Source organism: Dermochelys coriacea, chromosome 5, assembly GCF_009764565.3.
Source record: "Dermochelys coriacea isolate rDerCor1 chromosome 5, rDerCor1.pri.v4, whole genome shotgun sequence".
Classification (NCBI taxonomy): domain Eukaryota; kingdom Metazoa; phylum Chordata; order Testudines; family Dermochelyidae; genus Dermochelys; species Dermochelys coriacea.
This window is the reverse complement of record NC_050072.1, coordinates 121,321,955-121,342,364: the sequence shown is the minus strand read 5'-3', so window position 1 is coordinate 121,342,364 and position 20,410 is coordinate 121,321,955. Positions and strand designations below refer to the sequence as shown.

The 20,410-nt window shown below is 39.7% G+C and overlaps 1 protein-coding gene across 1 annotated transcript in view; it reads right to left on the bottom strand.

The window, feature by feature from the left end:
* The window catches only part of SVEP1 (sushi, von Willebrand factor type A, EGF and pentraxin domain containing 1), a 170,313-nt gene that overhangs the window by 110,184 nt on the left and 39,719 nt on the right, over window positions 1–20,410 (bottom strand). The window contains exons 4-7 of the mRNA XM_038402181.2: window positions 15,597–15,755; window positions 15,139–15,318; window positions 10,237–10,416; window positions 4,839–5,036 (exon numbers count right to left, since the gene is read on the bottom strand). Of these exons, the coding sequence (XP_038258109.2) occupies window positions 4,839–5,036; window positions 10,237–10,416; window positions 15,139–15,318; window positions 15,597–15,755 (717 nt within the window). The remainder of the gene's footprint in view (window positions 1–4,838; window positions 5,037–10,236; window positions 10,417–15,138; window positions 15,319–15,596; window positions 15,756–20,410) is intronic.

The following is a 20,410-nucleotide window of genomic DNA, read 5'->3' as shown; positions in this document are numbered from 1 at the left end:
AGTGAGGCGCATACTAGAGAGTCTCAGTCTAAGAATGAGGAAAACTACTTAAAATGGCAGCATTGAGACCAGAATAGTCTCCATCCTGCTGATGTGGAATGCAAAGGGTAGGTTTTCTGCATCATCACGGAAGACATTTCATATGGATGCAGAGGTGGGTGGAAAACTAGCTCAGGGTCTGCCTGCATAATCTGAACCACCAAAAAAGTGGATGAGGAAATAGGTCAGCAGGCCATCCCTGAAGACATTAGTAGGGAAGAAGCAATGCAAGTGTAACACCGACAGACCCCACTCATCAGCAGGCGGGATTGAACCTGGGACCTCGAGCTAAATGTTTGAGCCTCTACTGCATGAGGTAGAAGCCACAAGGCCATTAGTTAAGGCTGTAGAGCAGACTCATTAATCTCTTTTGAAGTGATCTCAGTGCTACTACATGGGACAGAGCACCAAACCCAGGAGGTGTGGGGGTTACACGGTATCTCCCGTGAGCTAAGGTCCCAGGATATGTTATAGAGAGTGTGCGTGTGTGTATGTGTATATGTTTGTGAGTGAGTGTGCATGCATGAGGGAGATGGTGGGATTGCTACTGGAAAGAGAAATAATTCAGACCAGCATAAGTCTTCTCTGAGGTATGCCAAACCTTGGCATGTTTCACAGTATGAATTAATATGCGCCATAATTAGATCCCCTCTAAAGAGAAGATAGCCAGAGACAAGGGGAAAGAACTGGAGGCATGTTGGAATAGCCTGGTGGAGATGAGAGAGTGAGAGGTGGACAGAAATCATTTGATATTCCAACTATTTATTATAATAACTTTTCATCTGAAAAACTCACACATCTTTATAAAAATAGCTTCCAATCCCTGTTCCCACTGAAGTCAATGACTAAACTCCAATGGAGTTGTGCATGACAAGGATGGAACCTATTAACTAGTTAAGCTCACAACATCCCTGAGAGATAGATCACTTAAGCTACCACTGAAAGGCAGCACCCTCTTGGCCAGAACTTGAAAAGTTGTTTAATATTATTAACAGTACACAACAACATTATTTTAGGATAGGAGCATAGAAGAACATTATGCCCAACTGAAACTGCATGAGGAAACAAACAGACAGAATGTAATTACCAAAGTAAAAATTTGATTAATGTAAAAGATCAACACCTCTCCTCTTACAACAAGTGCCAAGGGATCTTTCATGTCCACAGGTGTGTGAGACCTTAACTTTATATCTAATCAGCACAAGAGAACAGTGCTTTCTAGCACCATGCTGGGGCATGGTCTAGAACTGACTCCAAGGGAAGAATGCTTTGACTGAACAGCTGCTCTGACTGATTTATTTCTGCTGCTAAACAAAGGTTCCACATGTGACAAATGGTCTCCTCCAGTTTCAAAGAGTTTCTGTTCCACTAGCATGGGGTACAATCTGTGCTGCATGGCCAACAACAGTTAAGCCTCCAGTTATTCTGACAAAACCTAAAGCACTTTGTTATCCCCTCAGCATGGAGCCTTTCCAAACACTGCAGCAGGATTATTTCATTACTGGAGTGCTCTTTAATAAATGGTCTTCAGTCTCACTAGGAAAGGACAACAACGTTCACCTTTGAACCCTTTTATGCCTAAGGGGCCTTAAACCAGCTAAAGAACTGACACCGCTTATTACTTTGCTAGAGATATTTCAAAATATAACTCCAGTAATTAAAATTCCATGATGAAGACTGCATGAACAATAAATACAAGCCACTTTGCCTTCCTCGGAAGAAAGTTTTCATAACAAGCACACTCTTTGAAACAACTTCCAATTGTGTTTCACACTCCTAAGACCGTGGACTTTCAGCTGTAGCAAGTTCCAGTTAAAAGTGAAGTTCTGAAGAAAGGCTAATCATTGGCAGTGAGCGAACAGATTATTTTGGATAAGTGAAGTATTTTGGCTACATAATACATATAAACAACAAAGAGAACTAAGCAGGGACATGTTTTCTTTGTATAAAATTCAACAGATTGCAACCGCCCTCATCTTCACTAGAGACGTGTAGCCTTCAGAGACTACTGATATCTCTTATTTTAGGGTTTTATACTTTTGCCCATCACAGTAGACTCTAGGTGGCTGGTCTCCATACACACAGCTTCATCTTGATCCAAACAGCTTGGCCTGCAGCCTTATCACCTTGTGGTGTGATCCCATCAGATATTATAAGTAGGGCTGTCAAGCAATTAAAAAAATTAATTGCGATTAATCGTGCAATTTAATCGCATTGTTAAATAATAATAGAATACCATTTATTTAAATATTTTTGGATGTTTTCTATATTTTCCAATATACTGATTTTAATTACAACACAGAATACAAAGTGTACCATGCTCATTTTATATTCATTTTTTATTACAAGTATTTACACTGTAAAAAACCAAAATGAATAGTATTTTTCAATTCACCTAATACAAGTACTATAGTGCAATCTCTTTATCATGAAAGTTGATCTTACAAATGGAGAATTATGTACAAAAAACTGCATTCAAAAATAAAACAATGTAAAATTTTTGAACCTGCAGGTCCACTCAGTCCTACTTCTTGGTCAGCCAGTTGCTCAGACAAAAAAGTTTGTCTACATTTGCAGGAGATAATACTGTCCGCTTCTTGTTTATAATGTCACCTGAAAGTGAAAACAGGCATTCTCATGGTACTGTTGTAGCCGGCATTGCAAGATATTTACTTGCCAGATATGTTAAAGATTCATATGTCCCTTCATGCTTTGGCCACTATTCCAGAGGACGTGCTTCCATGGTGATGACAGGTTCTGCTTGATAACAATCCAAAGCAGTGCGGACCAACGCACGTTCATTTTCATTAACTGAGTCAGATGCCACCAGCAGAAGGTTGATTTTATATTTTGGTGGTTTGGTGCGGAATGGTGCGGAATGACGCTCTGATGCGGAAACTACAGAACCCAAACCACCAAAATATAAAATCAACCTTCTGCTGGTGGCATCTGACTCAGTTAATGAAAATGAACATGCGTTGGTCCGCACTGCTTTGGATTGTTATCAAGCAGAACCTGTCATCACCATGGAAGCACGTCCTCCGGAATAGTGGCCAAAGCATGAAGGGGCATGCAAACGTTTAGCATATCTGGCACATAAATACCTTGCAATGCCGGCTACAAAAGTACCATGCAAATGCCTGTTCTCACTTTCTGTTGACATTGTAAATAAGAAGAGGGCACCATTATCTCCTGTAAATGTGAACAAACTTGTTTGTCTTAGTGATTGGCTGAACAAGAAGTAGGACTGAGTGAACTTGTAGGCTCTGAAGTTTTACATTGTTTTGTTTTTGAGCGCAGTTATGTAACAAACAAACCCCCCCCTACATTTGTAAACTGCACTTTCACGACAAAGAGATTGCACTATGGTATCTGTATGAGGTGAATTTAAAAACATTATTTCTTTTGTTTATCATTTTTACAGTGCAAATATTTGTAATAAAAATAATATTCACTTTGATTTTAATTACAACACAGAACACAATATAAATGAAAAAGTAGAAAATCATCCAAAATATTTAATAAATTTAAATTGGTATTCTATTGTTTAACAGTGCGATTAAAACTGTGATTAATTGCGATTAATTTTTTAAATCGTGATTAATTTTTTTGAGTGCGAGTTAACTGCGATTAATCGACAGCCCTAATTATAAATTATGCCTCGTCCATATTTGCATAGAAGAACTTCCAGGAGCAGGGAGGCTGCTGTTGATTCAGTAGGTGGGACTCTACCCTCCAAGTCAATACGGAAACAATGCACTAGGGATCATTATGCTGCTCGAGATGCTGTGTTTAGGATAAGCAGCAATATGGAGGTCCTCACAACAGAAATCCTGTGGCACTTTCTGTAGTGATGTGCTAAATAACTGTTTTAATTCTGTTTTTTGTAATGCACCTTTTCATTTCTAAAGAGTCTACCGGCCTCTCTGCTGTGAGGCCCTCCATTCTGTTTCAGGTGCAGAATGTCACAGAGAAATATACCCTATGCTTTCTCAATGAGACTTTACTTTTATTCTTTCTTGGGGTTTTCCCTTAATCTAGAGTTAAAGGCATTCAAACTGAAAGTATATTTGTGTACGAAAAAATCTAATATCTTCTGAAAGAGTTGGGTGTTCATATTAGAGCCCTGGCCAAACTCAAACTAATGTAATTACATTTTCCCCATCTACACTTCCTGTGCAGCTTCAGTTAATTGCGGCATTCTTCACTGTGTGCCCTAAAGTTTTGAGTAGAAAGCTGTTAAACAGAGCAAGTTCCTCTCCCCGGAGGGTGCTCTGAAAAACTGAGTTAAAACACCTTAATACATCTTGCATATTAGTATAAGTTTCCATAGCACTTAAGGAACCTTGAGATAAAAGGAACTATATAAAGGCATGACATATCATTGATATTATTACTGTTATTATATTGTTTGGTTTCTCTTTGGGCACCTCTAAAGCCTAGGTTTTTCTCATCTTCATTCTTCAAATTTATAATTTAACTTTTTCTCCCAGGCCTTAAAGTCACACAGTACCGTGAACCCCAACAAAACAGGACACCTGGCAGGGTTCTCCAGAGGGCTGACTGATGGTGAGGTGCATCATAAAGGTACTGGAACAATCTTGCTGAGCCACAAAATTGTGATGAACTAATAAATATTAAATTCTATTGTCAGGCAACGGTAGAAGCAGTACATTTTGGAAATCACTTTAATCAGGCTTTGCCTCAGGTTCCAACACACCTTTATCTGTCTCTCTGCAATCCCCTTCCCTCCGAATCCACATCTACTTGCAAGTGGAAATTATTGTTCAGGTTTATACCTTTACATAGAGACTTTTGGACATTTTCACTCCATTTCCCAGAAGGAGTGCATCTCAGTTCTTCTCTAACACCAGACAAGGTGAATCCCTGGGGGCAGCTCAACTGGCACACTGTTCCAGATTTTGATGGTTCCTGTCCACAACTTGATGGATGCACTGTCACACTCTCAGGTTTCTGGAAGATGGGGCAATGCACCTCTACATGAAGTAAACACACAAATGTCAACTGACACAGAAAATATACACATCCAAAATTATCAGCAATTAAGAACCTTTTGAAATGGGTGCTGGAATTCAGGTGAGTTCTTATGGTTCTCTTTCAGTAAATTACAACCATTGGCAATATCCTCATGAGACAAATGAGGTTTGGCTCCACCCCCTTGTATCAGATCTGCTCCTTTTTCTTAAATTCACCATTTACCATTTTTTTTTGCTGCTGGAATTACACCACAGCTTTGTACAAGAACATATTAATTTCACCTGCTCCTATTTTGTTGTCGCATTGTCACAATACAGATATTGGAGTGGCACTGTGAGCAGTTTGCTGCATGCTAACTACAAAGAACTGTTTATATAATGCCATGAAATGAGAACTAAGAGGTACAACAATTTTACTAAAACAAAAAAGTCATTAAAATTTGTTTATTTCAGATTTCATTACATGCTCAATCACCTTCTGTTTGTGAAATGGCTCATAAGTGAACCTACATCCAGTTTCAAATTATTATAGGCTGATATCTGATTTCGTTCAAACCTAAAATACGAACTGGAACTCAGGGAACTATACATGGCAACCAAAAGAACAATTTGCCGGTTTCAATGTAAACCTAAACTTCCAAGTTTAGCAAATATTGACTATGGATTTGCAGGGACCAAAAATGTACCTTAATGTTATGAAATGTTTTGTGACTAGGGCAGGTCAAATATTTTCAAATTGTGAAGAAAAAATTAATCAAAATTTGAAATTTCCAAAACTAAAATGGGGTGCGAGGAAGGAGAGAGGGAGGGAAATGACTACATATTTACCAACACTTTATCCTGTTTTTCAACCAGCCATATTTATTATTTTGGGCAGTTAATGCAAATTTTTACTGTTGTCATGTAGAGCTGAGCAAATACAGTAAAAGGTGGATACCAAATCTGTACAATAAATGTATTTTCAATAATGTGCCTTGAAATATTAATATGCCTTCCAAAGCAAATGCCTGAGGAAAATGTTAAGTATTAAATGGAATGAATGTATAGCACCGAGATTCATCATAGAGTTCAACAACTTATCATCACCAAAGCTATCCAGAAAAGAAGATGGAAATATCTGGGACATGTGTTAAGACATGTATGAAGCAAGAGTTTGCTATGGCAGGTGTCTCATTAGGTAGTTGGTTAAACACGTAAAAAGAGCTGACTGAAAGAATCCATCTGTTGAACACTACTCAGAGAGGGAAAATCTATGATACTTAACATAGCGGATATGTAAAAAGCTTCCAGGACAGATTGGGATGGTGGAGCCTTGTTCATTCATTACCTGATGTTTTAGGGTGTAGAAAAGATTCAGAATCAGAACAGTTAATATTGAGACAAAATTTTTTTTTGTCAAGTACTTGAAAAACTGGCAGCTGTACAAAACTTATTTTAAAGAAAGAATCTAAGTATTATAAACATTTCCTGCCCTTGAAACTCTTGCTTTTGAAAAATTAAGACTAAAGTTTAAACTATTAATAATAATACTTCATATCTTGTTGTCATTTTGACAGTCTGCAGGGGCCTTGAGTGTATACACATTCATTTTAGACAGAATAATTGTCTTAAAACTTAAAACTATTTCCATTAGTAAAAATGGTGTTAATTTCTGGACACCTCTTTATGGGAAAGCTATTGACAAATTGGAGGGAGTTCAGAGAGCAGCAACAAAAATGATTAGGGAATCAAAATTAAAAAAACCTAATTATGAGCTGGTTGGATAAGTGACAATTTAGGGAAAAAGAAAAGGAGGACTTGTGGCACCTTAGAGACTAACAAATTTATTTGAGCATAAGCTTTCGTGAGCTACAGCTCACTTCATTGGATGTAATGACAGGCACAAACACAAAGAGAAGAGGAACTATGTAGGGTGGTACAAAGGGATATATAAGTAGGAGTGAAGAGAAGAAACTGAGAAAGGGAAAATTTAGGTTGAATACAAGGAAAATTGGCATAGTCTTCTGGGGAAGTGGTGATAGTCTAAGCACTTAGGACATATATTACTGAACCGGACAAAACACTAGACTGTATAAAGAGCAACCCTGCATTATTAGAGAAAAGGTCTGGATGGCCTAATAGAACTTTTTCATCTCTGACTCCTACAATTCTACAGGTCTTCTGCTCTCAGTGGGCCAGATCCTCAGCTGGTATAAACTGTCATAGCTCCACTGATTTCAGCTGAGCGACAATGTTTTATACAGGTTTAGAATCTGACCTAATAAATCTGGATTTAAGAGGGTGTGTTTAGGAGCGGAATTTGGTCCCATCAATCTCTGATTCTGTACATGTATATAAATATTAAATAATTTAGCACTCTATGGGTCAGAATTTGAACGCAGTTACTCATGCCAATGGAAATACAGGGTGAAAATCCAGCATATGAGAAAGCAAAATCTGTCCCACGTCTGTAAAACAGTGCATCACATGAAGCTGAATGAAGCCAAGGAAGTAGGAGTGTAGTACACAGTTCATAAACTAACAAGTGAATCTCGATCTAATGAACAAAAAGAATACTGCACAACAGGGCACTAATTGACCTCTCTCGCTCTCCTCTTCCTTTTAAACATAAACCTTGGGGACGAAGCCTGACCAAAACACATTTAAAAAGTGGGCACACTAATTCTTTCAACACTAGATGGCATCAGTGCCCTTGGCATTAATGCCAATGAATTATGTACTCCTGCAGTAATCATGTGCACTGTACAGAACATTGTAATATGAGGAGACTAATATTTCCTGATGTACACTAAATCTAAGATGTTAGCTATAAACCAATCTTCAATGGAATACAAAAGGGAAAGAGACAAAAGAGTTTAGCGGTGAGGAAATATTAACTTTTTTTTTTGCAAGTTAGAAAAAAAAAGAAAGAAGTTTTCATGCCTATCAAATATTTTAATTTTAGACAACAGAATATAACGTAACAATAATACAGGACAATTCATTACAATAGCATCTTCAATGAAAAGTTGCTTGAATTAAAAATACACGTAACATACACCCCCTTGTAAGAAAAAAACCTACAGCATGTGGCAGGTAAAACTAATTGGGCCCTAACTACCCAGAATAACTGTTATAACATAGTATTAGTGAGGCCAATACTGGAATGTTATGTCCGATTCTGCTGAGCAGACTTCCAAAAAGGATGTTGAAGAATTTGAAAGGGTTCAGAAAAGAGCTGTGAGTATGACATGAAGTTTGGAAAACATGTTTTATAGCAAAAGACATAGGAGCAAAATCTTTAATTTACCAAGAGAAGGTTAACAGATCACAGCCTACAAGTACCTACACTGGGAAGCACTTCCAATAGTTAAGGCTATGATTTAGTCACAGGTATTTTTAGTAAAAGTCACAGACAGGTCATGGGCAATAAACAAAAATTCATGGCCTGTGACCTGTCCATGACTTACACTAAAAATACCTATGATTAAATCTTGCGGGGGGAAAAGGGTTGCTGGGGGGAGCAGCGGTTCTGGGGGAAGGGGCACTGGAGCCCCCGGCGCAGGGGTTGGTGTGGTTGTCCCAGGAGCCAGCTGCTTTGGGTGACCTCTGGGCCTGCCGCACAATCCCCTGTAGAAGTCGTGGAAAGTCACGGAATCCATGACTTTCGCTACCTCCGTGACAGACACGGAGCCCTACCGATAGTACATGCTTTTTGCATCCAGCGGAAAAAAGCATAATGAGACCTAATGGTTGGAAACTGAAGCTAGACAAATTCAGACTAGAAGTGAGGTGCACATTTTTAACAGTGAGAGTACTAATTTAGAACATCAGTAAGGAGAACCATTTTTTTAAATGTGCTATTAGGACTCTGGTTAGCATTTTCATGATCCTGCAATCATTCCATGAGTGGAATTTCACATCTCCTTTCCTTGCGTGGGGGTGGGGTGTCTATACAAGTTACTTTTGTGTGCAGCCATGACAAGAGTGAGCCCAAATTTTTCAGCTAATGCTTTCTGCAATGGGACAATCAAAGGAAATTCTTACACTGGATTTTTGGGCCAATAAGAACAAAGCCTTGCCATGGGTGACTCAGAAATCCAGCAACAGCTCTATATAACCTGCTTGATTGTGCCAAAAGAGTCAAATTATATCAAACAGCATGAGGCAGCCTTTTGATATATAATGGAACTGAATTATAATAATTGAAAATTAAGAAATGACAGACTAAAGTAAATCCTCCAATAATAATCCTCCAATGGCATTTCAGGGCCCAGGCTTGCTCTTCTGAAGTTAAATAAAATGTTCCCATTGATCTGGGAGCAAGATCGGGCTCTTAATGTACTTAGTGTAAATAATCCAAAATTTATGAATTTATCTTCATGATGTTTTTAAAGCATGTATCTACATCTAGGGCTCCATGTTCAGCCTTGCCTTCACAGGGTCCCCATTTTTGTCCCTGTAGTTTTTGAATTATAAATAATTATAGGCATAATGTAGGTCATTTGGACATGTAGGTACAAAATTTACCGATGACATTAACTGCACCCACAATTTTCAGGAGCATCAAACAAGCCCAGCTTCTGAAAAGTCAGGCCCTATGTTCTTGATTTCTGTATTTCACTGGGTTTTAAAAATTATTAATTATTATTATTATTAACAACATTTTCCAGTGAAGTCAGCACACTCATGAAAAGTGCTGGACTGGTAATCCTGGAGTCTAAAGTCCTCTACTTATTCACGTAGCAGGTTCTGTGCAGGCACCAGCAGTGGATGCTTCCCCGCACTGCTCCACCAATATGCTTCAAACGTGACCAGCAAGTTTCCTTCCTCAGCATCAACCCTTTCAACCCTTGGCCTCTGTGCTGGGAATTCCAACAAAGGAGTCAGCGGTAGTTTAAGCTTCCCCCACATTGCCAACATGCCTCAATCTTTGGCTGGAGGGAGCATCTCTAGCTCCAAAAGGGTAATTGAGTTTCCCCAGAGATTCACTCTTGCCTCTGCTGTATGACAGCCATGTTTACCAGGAACTGGACTGTGATCACCAATTAATTTCATACAGGTTACCAAACAGCCACAGGAGAGGAGTGACTTTTAGATATTACCTACTTGGGCTGGATTTCAACCAGCAATCTAGAGGTCAAGGTTTTCTTATCCCATTACCAATCCCTCCTCAAGATATGGTTCTACATGAACAGACATGTAACGACAAAAAACATACCCACACATGTTGGCTCCTTTCCATCCCACTGAGAGTTTCCTTGACAGGTAAGTTTGGAGTTTCCTTCCAGTTCATAGCCCTCATCACAGGTCACAAAACACACTGTCTTGTATGAGATATCACCTGATGAACAATTCATTTGTCCATTTTCAGGTGCGTGAAGTTTTGGACACGTTCTAACTGCAAATGGTAAAACAATCATGTTATGTTTTCACCATAAACCAGAGGAACAACAGACAGTTTAAAGGTCATTTCTAAAACCCTTTGTCATTCAAATGGATACAGTGAAAATAACATTCTGGTAATCTGGGTTTATAAATAGAGCGAATATTTTCAAAATTGACCAGTGATTTTGGGTGCTTATGTTAAGACACCTTACAGGGACCTAATTTTCACAAGGTGGGTGCTTACCCCTTTCTGAAAACCAGGCCTCTTTAAGATGTCACATTGGGAAATCTGGGTCCATATCTAGTCAATGAAGTTAAAGGAAGTGTAACTAAGAAGATTTGTTTAGTTCGCTCTGGGAGGAGTTGCGGAATGATGCTGAATGGGAAGACAGGGTTAGCTTTGGCTGAGAATACAGGTGGTTTTTTTTTAAACTTGCTGAATTCCTAATGCTGCATCTTGACACCAATTTATTACATAACTAAAATCAACTCCAGAAGAACATGGAATTAAATGTAATCTTGTGCATCAGTCTTGTCTAACAAATTAAGCAGTAGCACAATTGAATAGTAATAAAAAAAAAGCGGGGAGGAGCTGCAGTTCTCCAATCTACTGTTTTTTTAAGAGCTAGATCCTGCTTCCATGACTTCCATCAACTTGGATGGAGAAGGGTCAAGGCCTGAATGACTCATGACTGCAGTGGCTGGGGTAACTTCTATATTGTGGTTAAGAATGTTGATTTTATGAAGTGACCCCCTGCCAATGTAGGAGTTAAATTACTAGCTTTCTTTCCAAATAAGTTCAAAGTTAAGCAAACTTGGCAGCTTTCATTCCTTTTTCCAGGAGTCTAGTGCACATATTGATGAGAAAACACGTGTGTATAATTGTACATATTGACCCAACAGACTACATGTCTTCCGAAAGATAGTAAGAGAACAAAGTTAATCAGTTATCAATCAAATGAAATCCAGCTGTACCAACAGTCAGGATTACAAGTCTTAAGTAATTTAAAAAAATTAGTTCCTTTCAGACGGAGTTTGATGTAAACACATTAGGAAAAAACCTGCATGATTTGCATCAACTATTGACCAAAAAGCAAGGAGTGGCAACCCGGTTAGCTGCCTAATATCTAGGCATTATGACTGCCTTGTGTTCACTCAGGTCCAGAGCTCTGCCACTCCTCCCTGCCACCCCCAATTCATGTGTATGCACAGGCTTTTCAAGAATGAGAGATCAGGAAACTTACTTTCGACTAGAGTCACTAGACTCTTAATGAATTCAAGAAAGCGTTGCTCTTCAGACTAGTTTTCTTTTATTCTTTACCTTAATTGCACTAAGAAAACATATTACAACTCTAATGCAAATTTGTCATGCAAAAGAGAATAGGCTCCTAGGGTATGATGATTTCTACTGTGGCCTTTAATGCCACAGCTGTGGTAGTGTGTGTAGTGGGCATTGCAAACTATCAGGTCCTGGAGGCATTATGGAGGCAGCGGGAATAAATCTGGAAGCACTGGGGAAATGCTCAGCAGGTGACCACTGCTACACACCTTCACAGGTAGCATGTGCCTCTTTGCACCCATTATCAGGTCTGGCGTGGAAGGAATGCATGGCCATTGTTCTGTTCCTTTCAGGGTGACGGGGCTATGACTCACTATCAGCAATGCTACTAATCTTGTGTTCCAGTGTGGAAGGACCAGAACTGCGGCTACCTCTCCCACTGGTGTCCTAGCCAGGAGGGAGGGAGCTCCGTTTGAAACATCATCCCAGGGTGCAGCAAAGCACGGGGATTTGCCACTGCTGAGCTTCTAGCCCTCACCCCTCTAAGGGGGCACACTTGGGAAGTGGAGACCTCTGTTTCCATCCCAGTGAGTATGAGCACGAGCATACAAGATCTATTGGTCTCCGGGGCTACAGCCCACCTAACATTTGGTCTTACTGCTCATACATATGCCAAAACCTGAACAAAACACTTATGTCAGTCTCCCCATGAACACTAAGCTTTTAAATAAAATGGGATCCAGACAAAACCCCAAACCAAAACCCAGCCAACAAGATTTGACAAAACTTAAATAAACTATCCCCCATCTAGTCTCTATCTCTCTCTCTCTCTCTCTCTCTCTCTCACACACACACACACACAGAATGCTTAAAGGCCCAGAGACCAGATCCCACATTTCTTGAGCATCCCACTGAAGTCAGAGGAAGTACTGAGTGTGTAGGCCATGCAGGATCTAGACTTCTCAAAGGCTATTGGATTACTCTTCACAAGCTCCCTGTGAGGTAGGGAAATACTATTAGCTCCATCGGCAGATGGCGAACTGAGGCATGGGCAAGTAATTTAGCCTCTGTAAGTTTACAGCAGGAATGTGTAGAAGAACCAGAAATAGAATCCAGACCTTCCAAATTGCAGCCTAGTGAGTTAACCACAAGACAATCCTCTTGACTTGAGGACTATCAATCTGGCACTTTCCACAATCACTAAAAGTTCCCATAAATGTACATTAAAATATATTCTGTTGGCCTTTATAATTTTGTTATAGTACATTTTTCTGGATTAAGTGGGTGTTTTGCAGTTGGACAGTATTTAGCATAATTTTATATTAGCTGCTGCTAACTGGAGAAGGTGCGCTGATGGGTCTAAGCATCTCTTATCACAGTCATGACACATTTTAACTTAGTAGTGCAAAAATGCCAAAACATTGAATGTTTAATGTCGAAACCTAAAGCAGTGTGAAGGGATTAAAATCCTTTGGGATCCTTTCATAATTGATGTGATAAAATACTGTTGGGATTAATGAGACAGCGCATGAACTGTGCCTTTGATCTTGCTCTCTTCTACAGCATGGTTTTTTGTATGAATGGAGAACAGCAGACACAGCGTATGCTAAGGTTGGATTTTTATTTTATTAGGAACTTCAACACGATGTATTATCAAAAAGAAAAGGAGTACTTGTGGCACTTTAGAGATTAACAAATTTGTTAGTCTCTAAGGTGCCACAAGTACTCCTTTTCTTTTTGCGAATACAGACTAACACGGCTGCTACTCTGAAATGATGTATTATGAGAGGGAAAAAAAGGAAGGATATCCTTTAGATGCTTCAAAGAAAATTAATACCACATGAAGATAAGAGCTCAAAGCAGAGGGCTTTTTTTTTTTTTCCATGTTAAAGCCAAATGCTTCATTAAAAGGAAAACTGTGAATCCTTGCAGAAAAAAGAAACCATCCCTCACCAAAAAAACAGAAGACAGAATAGTTTCTCCCCTAAAAGTGTGTGTGTGGGGGGTGGACTCTCTAAATTTTACATGCTCTCCACACTGAGAAGTGGAACAATAATACTGTAGTTGATTAGAGTGAAAACTGATCAGTCCTTTCTTTATGCTCCAGTGCAGGGGCTCTCCAGCCTTTTCATTCTAAGGACCCCTTTGTAAGAGAGACAGTCTCATGGAGACCTGCTCTCCCAATACTCCAATCAGCCTGCAGTTGGTTTTTCAAACTATTTCACTCTGTAGCCTGCCTAGCGGAATGACATGGCCAAATCCCACAGATCTTGCTTCTCTGTCCCAAAATACTAGCAACATATTTTTTCCATTGCAAGCTCTCACCCCTTCCAGGGTCACTGGGAGTTGCAGAAGGACAGTAAGTTCAGCAACATTGAGCATTAGCCTATGCAGCAATTTGTTATGCAAATTCAGGTGGGTTGCCAGGTGAGCATGTCTCAAAGAGTGACTGTTCTCTGGCTCTGTCCATTCCCCTTGCCTCCATCACACATCCTTTCCCTAAGTGAAACCTGACCTGCATACCAGCCAGTGTGTGGCTGCAAGCTGCCTTTCTCCAAACAGGCTGTGAAAGGTGGAAGAGCAGACTCAGTCCATAAGTGCCTGTAGGAGGTCAGAGAGGAATCCCACATCCCTTGTAGAACTGCACAACTGGTTAAGGTGTCCTGCCAGCGCACTGGTGGAACTGGAAGGTGGATACCTTCCTCTGAAACATCATGTTTTAAGCCACAGCCAGAGGCAAGATGAAATTGTGATCTGATCCACTAAAGCAATAATCAAATGTAGTTATTAGGACATCAGGAGGCCCTTTTTGGATAAATACTTTTTTTCAGCCCCCTCCCTATTCCCAGTCGTGTCATCTTCAATCACTCCTTCTGATTATCTCCTTTCTAGTTAATATATCCTCACATTCAGCCTCCAGGAAATAGTCACTGTCCAATGGAATCACACTCAAAACTCTTCTGAGATTATACATGTGGCCTGGAACTTTCCATTTTTTCTTCATTCACCTGATAAACCCAAGGATCATAAATCAGACATTTGGAAGCAATATTCTTTGTTGAAGTTTATGCCCCTGGGTTCCAAACCCCCAGCCTGCAAATCCTTATTTACTAACCATAACTTTATTTACAACCCTAACTTTATTCTAGCAGTTCCACTGGTGTCACGTGAATAAAGTTAGTAATAGACAGGATAGGTGTGTAAAAGAGGACAATGCGGAATGTTTACCAGGGTTTGGCTCTCTAACAGATGATACCCACTCTGCATTTCTTACTGAAGGTTTTCTTCCTCCATTTTAGTAAACCAGAAGATAAAATACTCATCATGGGGTTTTCCTTTTGAATGTTCCTTCATTTGGGATTTACTCTCAGCCAGCAAAACCAACAAATCTCAAACCATCATTAACAACAAAACAACTTGTGTCAAAAGCTTTTTCCAAAGAAATGGCTTTCATACCTCTGCACGTGGTCTCTGAACCAGACCAGAGGCCATTTGGCTGACAGAGCCGTATGCTGCTTCCCACTAGATCAAATCCTGCTTTACATCGGATTCCACAGGCAGCATTGAAGTAGTTGTTGCAGACGTTCTGGATAAAGTAACCATTTTCAGGGGGCTGCAGCTCAGAGCAGTGGACAACTAATTAATCATACAACAACAGGGTTAGAGATTCCAGAAGCATTATTTTCATTTCATTTCCCACTCGGTTAGTTTACGTCTTTAATTTGGCTGGTTTGATTTTTTAATTTATAGCATCTATACTTTTGAGGGAATGCATATGAAACACTAAAATATACCCCACAGATGCGTGACCATCTCATTTACAGCAAAAGAGTCCAAGAAGGGCTAAGGTTTATGTCTATGCGTCCTAATGTGCCTTTCATCTCTATTCATCTTCGCTGTTTGGAAAGACTTACGTTCACAGGTCTGTCCTGCAGCATGATACCCATCCTTGCAGACACAGTCCTCGATGGAGGTACTTCCAGGGGGAGAGGTGTGGTTGTCATCTGGACAAGAGATGCAAGTGCTGATTCCACCAGGTGAACCTTCAGGCTTATATGTTCCTGATGGGCAAGCTATCAAATGAAAAAGAAGACTTTTAGAAGAAGAAGAAAAGGCGAGACTCCATCCTTTCTGAAAGTTCACTGGACTACCAATTTTTGTAAGGATTTTTTTAATGCACACTTCCTTTTTAGTGTACCTTGAGGTGTGGGGATGATCAAGTTGCGTGTTTAATTGCTATGCTTTAGTTGCTCCCCTTCCTCCATTTATACGTCATTAATTCAAATTCAAAGCAGGACCCAGGTATGTCTATAAAGTTATTAGTGCATATAGGGTCTGAACCAAAGCCCATTGAACTCAGCAGAGGCCTTTCCATTGACTTCAGCGGGTTTTGGATCAATGCCATAATTTACTTTCTACATAAGGAGCCTCACTTTACATTTGTGTAACTCCATTGACATTATGGAGTTATTCGTGGATTATACTTGTATAAATGAGATCTGAATCAAGCCCAAGATTTCCAAAACATGCAAAAATTAGGATCAGGCTCAATAAATAAAAATTCTTGGCATACTGAATTTGCAGAATCCAGCATCTGACTTCATGATTTAGAAGCTATGCTATATATAGGTGTGAATCATGGAACATGGAGCAATTACTCCCCAAAGCTTTTAAAGTAGTTTATACCCTACTCTAGAATTTTAACTCCATGTGTGCGCGAATGTGTGTAAGAAATATTTAAGAGATGTTGTCAAGAGACAGAGAATAGACACAGAAAATATGGGCTAACAGAGGCAGAAACAGGAGATAGGATAGTCCAATTATTAGGGCATTAGTCTGGGACTTAGAAGACCAGGATTTAATTCCTTACTCTACCATAGACTACCTGTGTGACACTGGACAAGTCACTTAATCTTTCTCTCTCTCTCTCTGTCTCAATTCACCAATCTGTAAAACGGGGTAACAGCACTGCCCTACGTCACAAGGATGCTGTGAGGATGAATGCACTAAAGATTGTGAGGCACCCACACACTACGGTAATGGGGGGCCATAAGTACCTTAGACTGCATTCCCTGTAAAATGCTGATGCATAAGTAATTATTTCCTGAGCTATGAGACTCATGAAATTTGCAACAAGCCTAAAGACAGCTGAAGTTCAGACAGAAGTCTGTTAGTTTAAATGCTTACCACTTATTATTCTGTTTAAACTTCTCTTACAGATTGTGGGCCAGATTCTCCATTGTCCTGCATTATGTGCAGTCATTACATCAGTGCAAAGTGGATGCAAAACATACCAGTCTGATTAAGTAGTGTTTTACAGCCCCTTTGCACTGATGTAAATGGCTGCATAAGGTACAGGACAATGGAGAATCCGGCTCTGTAGCTTCCAGAGAACTGTGTCCAGAAAACTCCGTCCAATCTTAAATTCTTTAAAATGTCTCTTGTTTCCAGCACCAAATATTTCCTAGCTCTTTCAAGTATTAGAGGTCTAATTCCTGAAGGTCTCAGATTGTGACTATATCTTTCTTTTTTATTTTGACAGAATTGGACCAATTCTATACTTTGTGTGAGTTTAAAAGTAAATACTTTGACATTTGTCTTATTAAGACAAATAGATTTCTACTCTCCCCTCACCCCTTCCCCCCCCCACAAAGCCCATTACCATCCAGTCAGCCATATCTGGTGAATTATGCATTGAAAAAATATAGTTTAGGATATTTAGAGCTTTATTTTCTTGAACATGGTCACGTCTTGAATGTTTTCCAAAGATCATATTTTTTCTGTCTCTCTTTGAAAGTTTGCAGCTTCAGTTTCAAACTGGGTGATAAAATGATTGAATGGTGCAAAATATTAAGGGACGTAATACAATGTGTTGGAAGCTGGTTTGCTGGTTCTACATTGTAGAATGGCTCTTTAAAATTCCAAATGAAAGCTCCTAAATAAGAAAGGAAGTAATTAAAGATCAAAACATTTTAGAAGGTCAATTTGTGTCTTGCTAAGGGAAGACTTGAAGGCAAATTTATTCAAAACTACAGCAAGAATTCTTTTTAAGTGACTTTTTAAAAAAACACTTGCAAAAATGCCATTTAATTACATCATATTTTTGCAGGCAGCTGCTTCTAGTTCCCTTGTGACTTCATTAAAAGTAACACGCTCTTTTATGAGAGCATAAAAATGAGTGAGAAAGTGCCAAGCACTCTATATTCAGGATTCTTATTGATATTGCATAGAAATAGTTTTAATAAACATTAAACTGTTTTTTCTCCTGAATGACAAAGGATATCTGCCCAGATTAAGCTTTTAAGAAAAATGAAATCTTTATCACTGAAAGTGAACAATTTTGTAGTACAATTACCCACCACCGCTAAAGTCACTTCAATGAAACTGCCTTTACTGCAGTATTCATGGCACAGTCAACCTATTGTAATGGAAATTGCACTACTTTGTGCAATAACAACAGCAACACAAGGATTCTCTTAATAGGCTTCCTGGCAGGTGCAAGTGAATAGCCCAATATCCAGATGATTTTCGTACTTTGGAGTTTTAACAGACCCAAATTTTTAACAGTGAGAGAAGTTAACCATTGGAACAGATCATGGAGGGATGTGGTGGCTTCTCCATAAGTGGGAGTCTCTAAATCCAGACTGGAGGACTTTCTAAAAGATATGTTCTAGTCTAGTTCCATCACATCCTTGACTGGACTTCATGCAGGATTCACTGGGTGAGGTTCTCTGGCCTCTGTTCTACAGGAGGTCAGATTAGATGCTCATAATGGTCCTTTCTGGCTTTGAATCTATAAACATTCCAATCTGAATGTCTTTAAAAGGATCCTCCTCTTACAATCTCTGGGCAACCCCCTTTTATACTTTGGGTGGGGGCGTGTTGTTCCAGTGACTGTTTTATTATTCTCTAATGTCTTCAGAAGGCAGCCATCTGGCCTGAGTAGTTCAGGGGATGACTTATTAGCTGGCTCTCCCATCCAGTTTGTTTGAATGGGTGGCCATTATATCTATCTGGACAGTGACCTCCAAGTTGGTGACCTACACTTCCCCTTAATCTTAGAGTAGAACACACCTCCTGGGCCCCTTACTGATTCTTTCCATCCCCATTAAGCCAGAGATAAGACTTGAGAGCACCAGACCACTGGGAAACCTGTTCTCCCATGATTCAGATGATGGTTTCCTGTCAGGCTAAGTACGGCTATTGCTGCTTCACCTCTGGGTTCAAAGTGAATTGTGTTTTGTAGCTGTAATTTCAGTTCAGTCCTTTGTGAAACTTCAAGTGCATCATCACGCAAACCAACACACACCTAGCAGTTCCTGCTCAGGTGAGTCACAAAGGCGTAAAAGAAAAAGCATGGTAGCCAAGTATTTTGGGGTGCCTTAGCAGAGGTGTGTGGAAGAGCTTGCCTGGTGTCTGCTGGGAGCAAGTCATGTGCCAAAGCTACCAGCGTTAGGTTTTCAGGACCTGTAAAAAAGATATCTTAACAAAAACAGTTCATTTGCAAAAACAATTCTGACTTTTCCTTTTAAAGGAAATTTGAAGGTTCAACCATCTTGTGTGATGAGCTAGTACTTATATTTTAGAAAGAATCATTTCCTCAAAGCTAGAGTGAGTCAAAGCTGTAAGCAAATAATTTGGTTTGTTTGTAAAAAAAGGCCAGGCACATGACAAGTCGGGCTATTTTTAGCTGAGGTTTCAAAATAGAAATGGATTTTTGCCAGCACATTTGCAAGAGACTACGGACATTGTTAAGGGAGTTTCTTCCCATTGGAAAGGCTAATATCATCAAGTATCCTTACGTCTTCTTTATAAATGAAACATTTGCTATTGTGACAGAACCTATCCCACTCATATCTTGTTCCAAGTGCAGAAGTCTCAGTACTATCAACAATGTAAGGATACAAGCCTCAATCTTTAAAAGTCTCACCTATGAAACCACACACCGATCACAAACTTCTCTTGGTCTTAAACAGCCACCAGTCTCTAGATGAAATAACTCCATCTGTATGATTTACAATTCGTACATAAAAATCACCTCAGACCTGAGCCCAACTGCAACAAACTACACAGGAGCTTTTTTGGCAACTGATGATGGCCAGACTGTTGTAGAGTTATGGTCAGCCCATGATGTTGGCTCCATCACCCACTGGTTAAATTTTCAAACAGCAGCTCCCTGCTTTCTCCCATGCTGCTGCTCATGCTTGGGAGAAGCTCCATATAAACATCCACAAAGCTTGAGGTCATTATAGTGCTTCAAAACCCTTCTTAAAACTCCCCTCTGCCAAGAGGCCTACAAAAAAACCTGACAACAGTTAGACTGCTGGTGTGCTGAGACCACAGCCTATCATGCTGACCAATATTGTCTTATTGTTTCCTTGTACTCCTCCGTCTGTCTGTATCCACATGTTGTCTCTTGTGTTATAGTTAGAGTGTAAGGTCTCCAGAGCAGGGACCGTCCTTTTGTTCTGTATTTCCACAACACTTAGCATGATGGGGTCCTGGGCCAGGACTGGGGCTCCTCGGGTTACAATAAGATAAATAACTAAATAAATAACTAAATAAATAAATAAGATAAATAAGTACATGTTTCAGTCACATACCCTTTTCCTCCGCTCTGCCTGCAACAACCTCTGTGATGGAGGCAGAGAGGAATGGAGTGGAGGCATAGAGCATAAATTTCAGTGTTACTTGTAACAACAGTAACTCAATAAAATTCAGGGCCTGA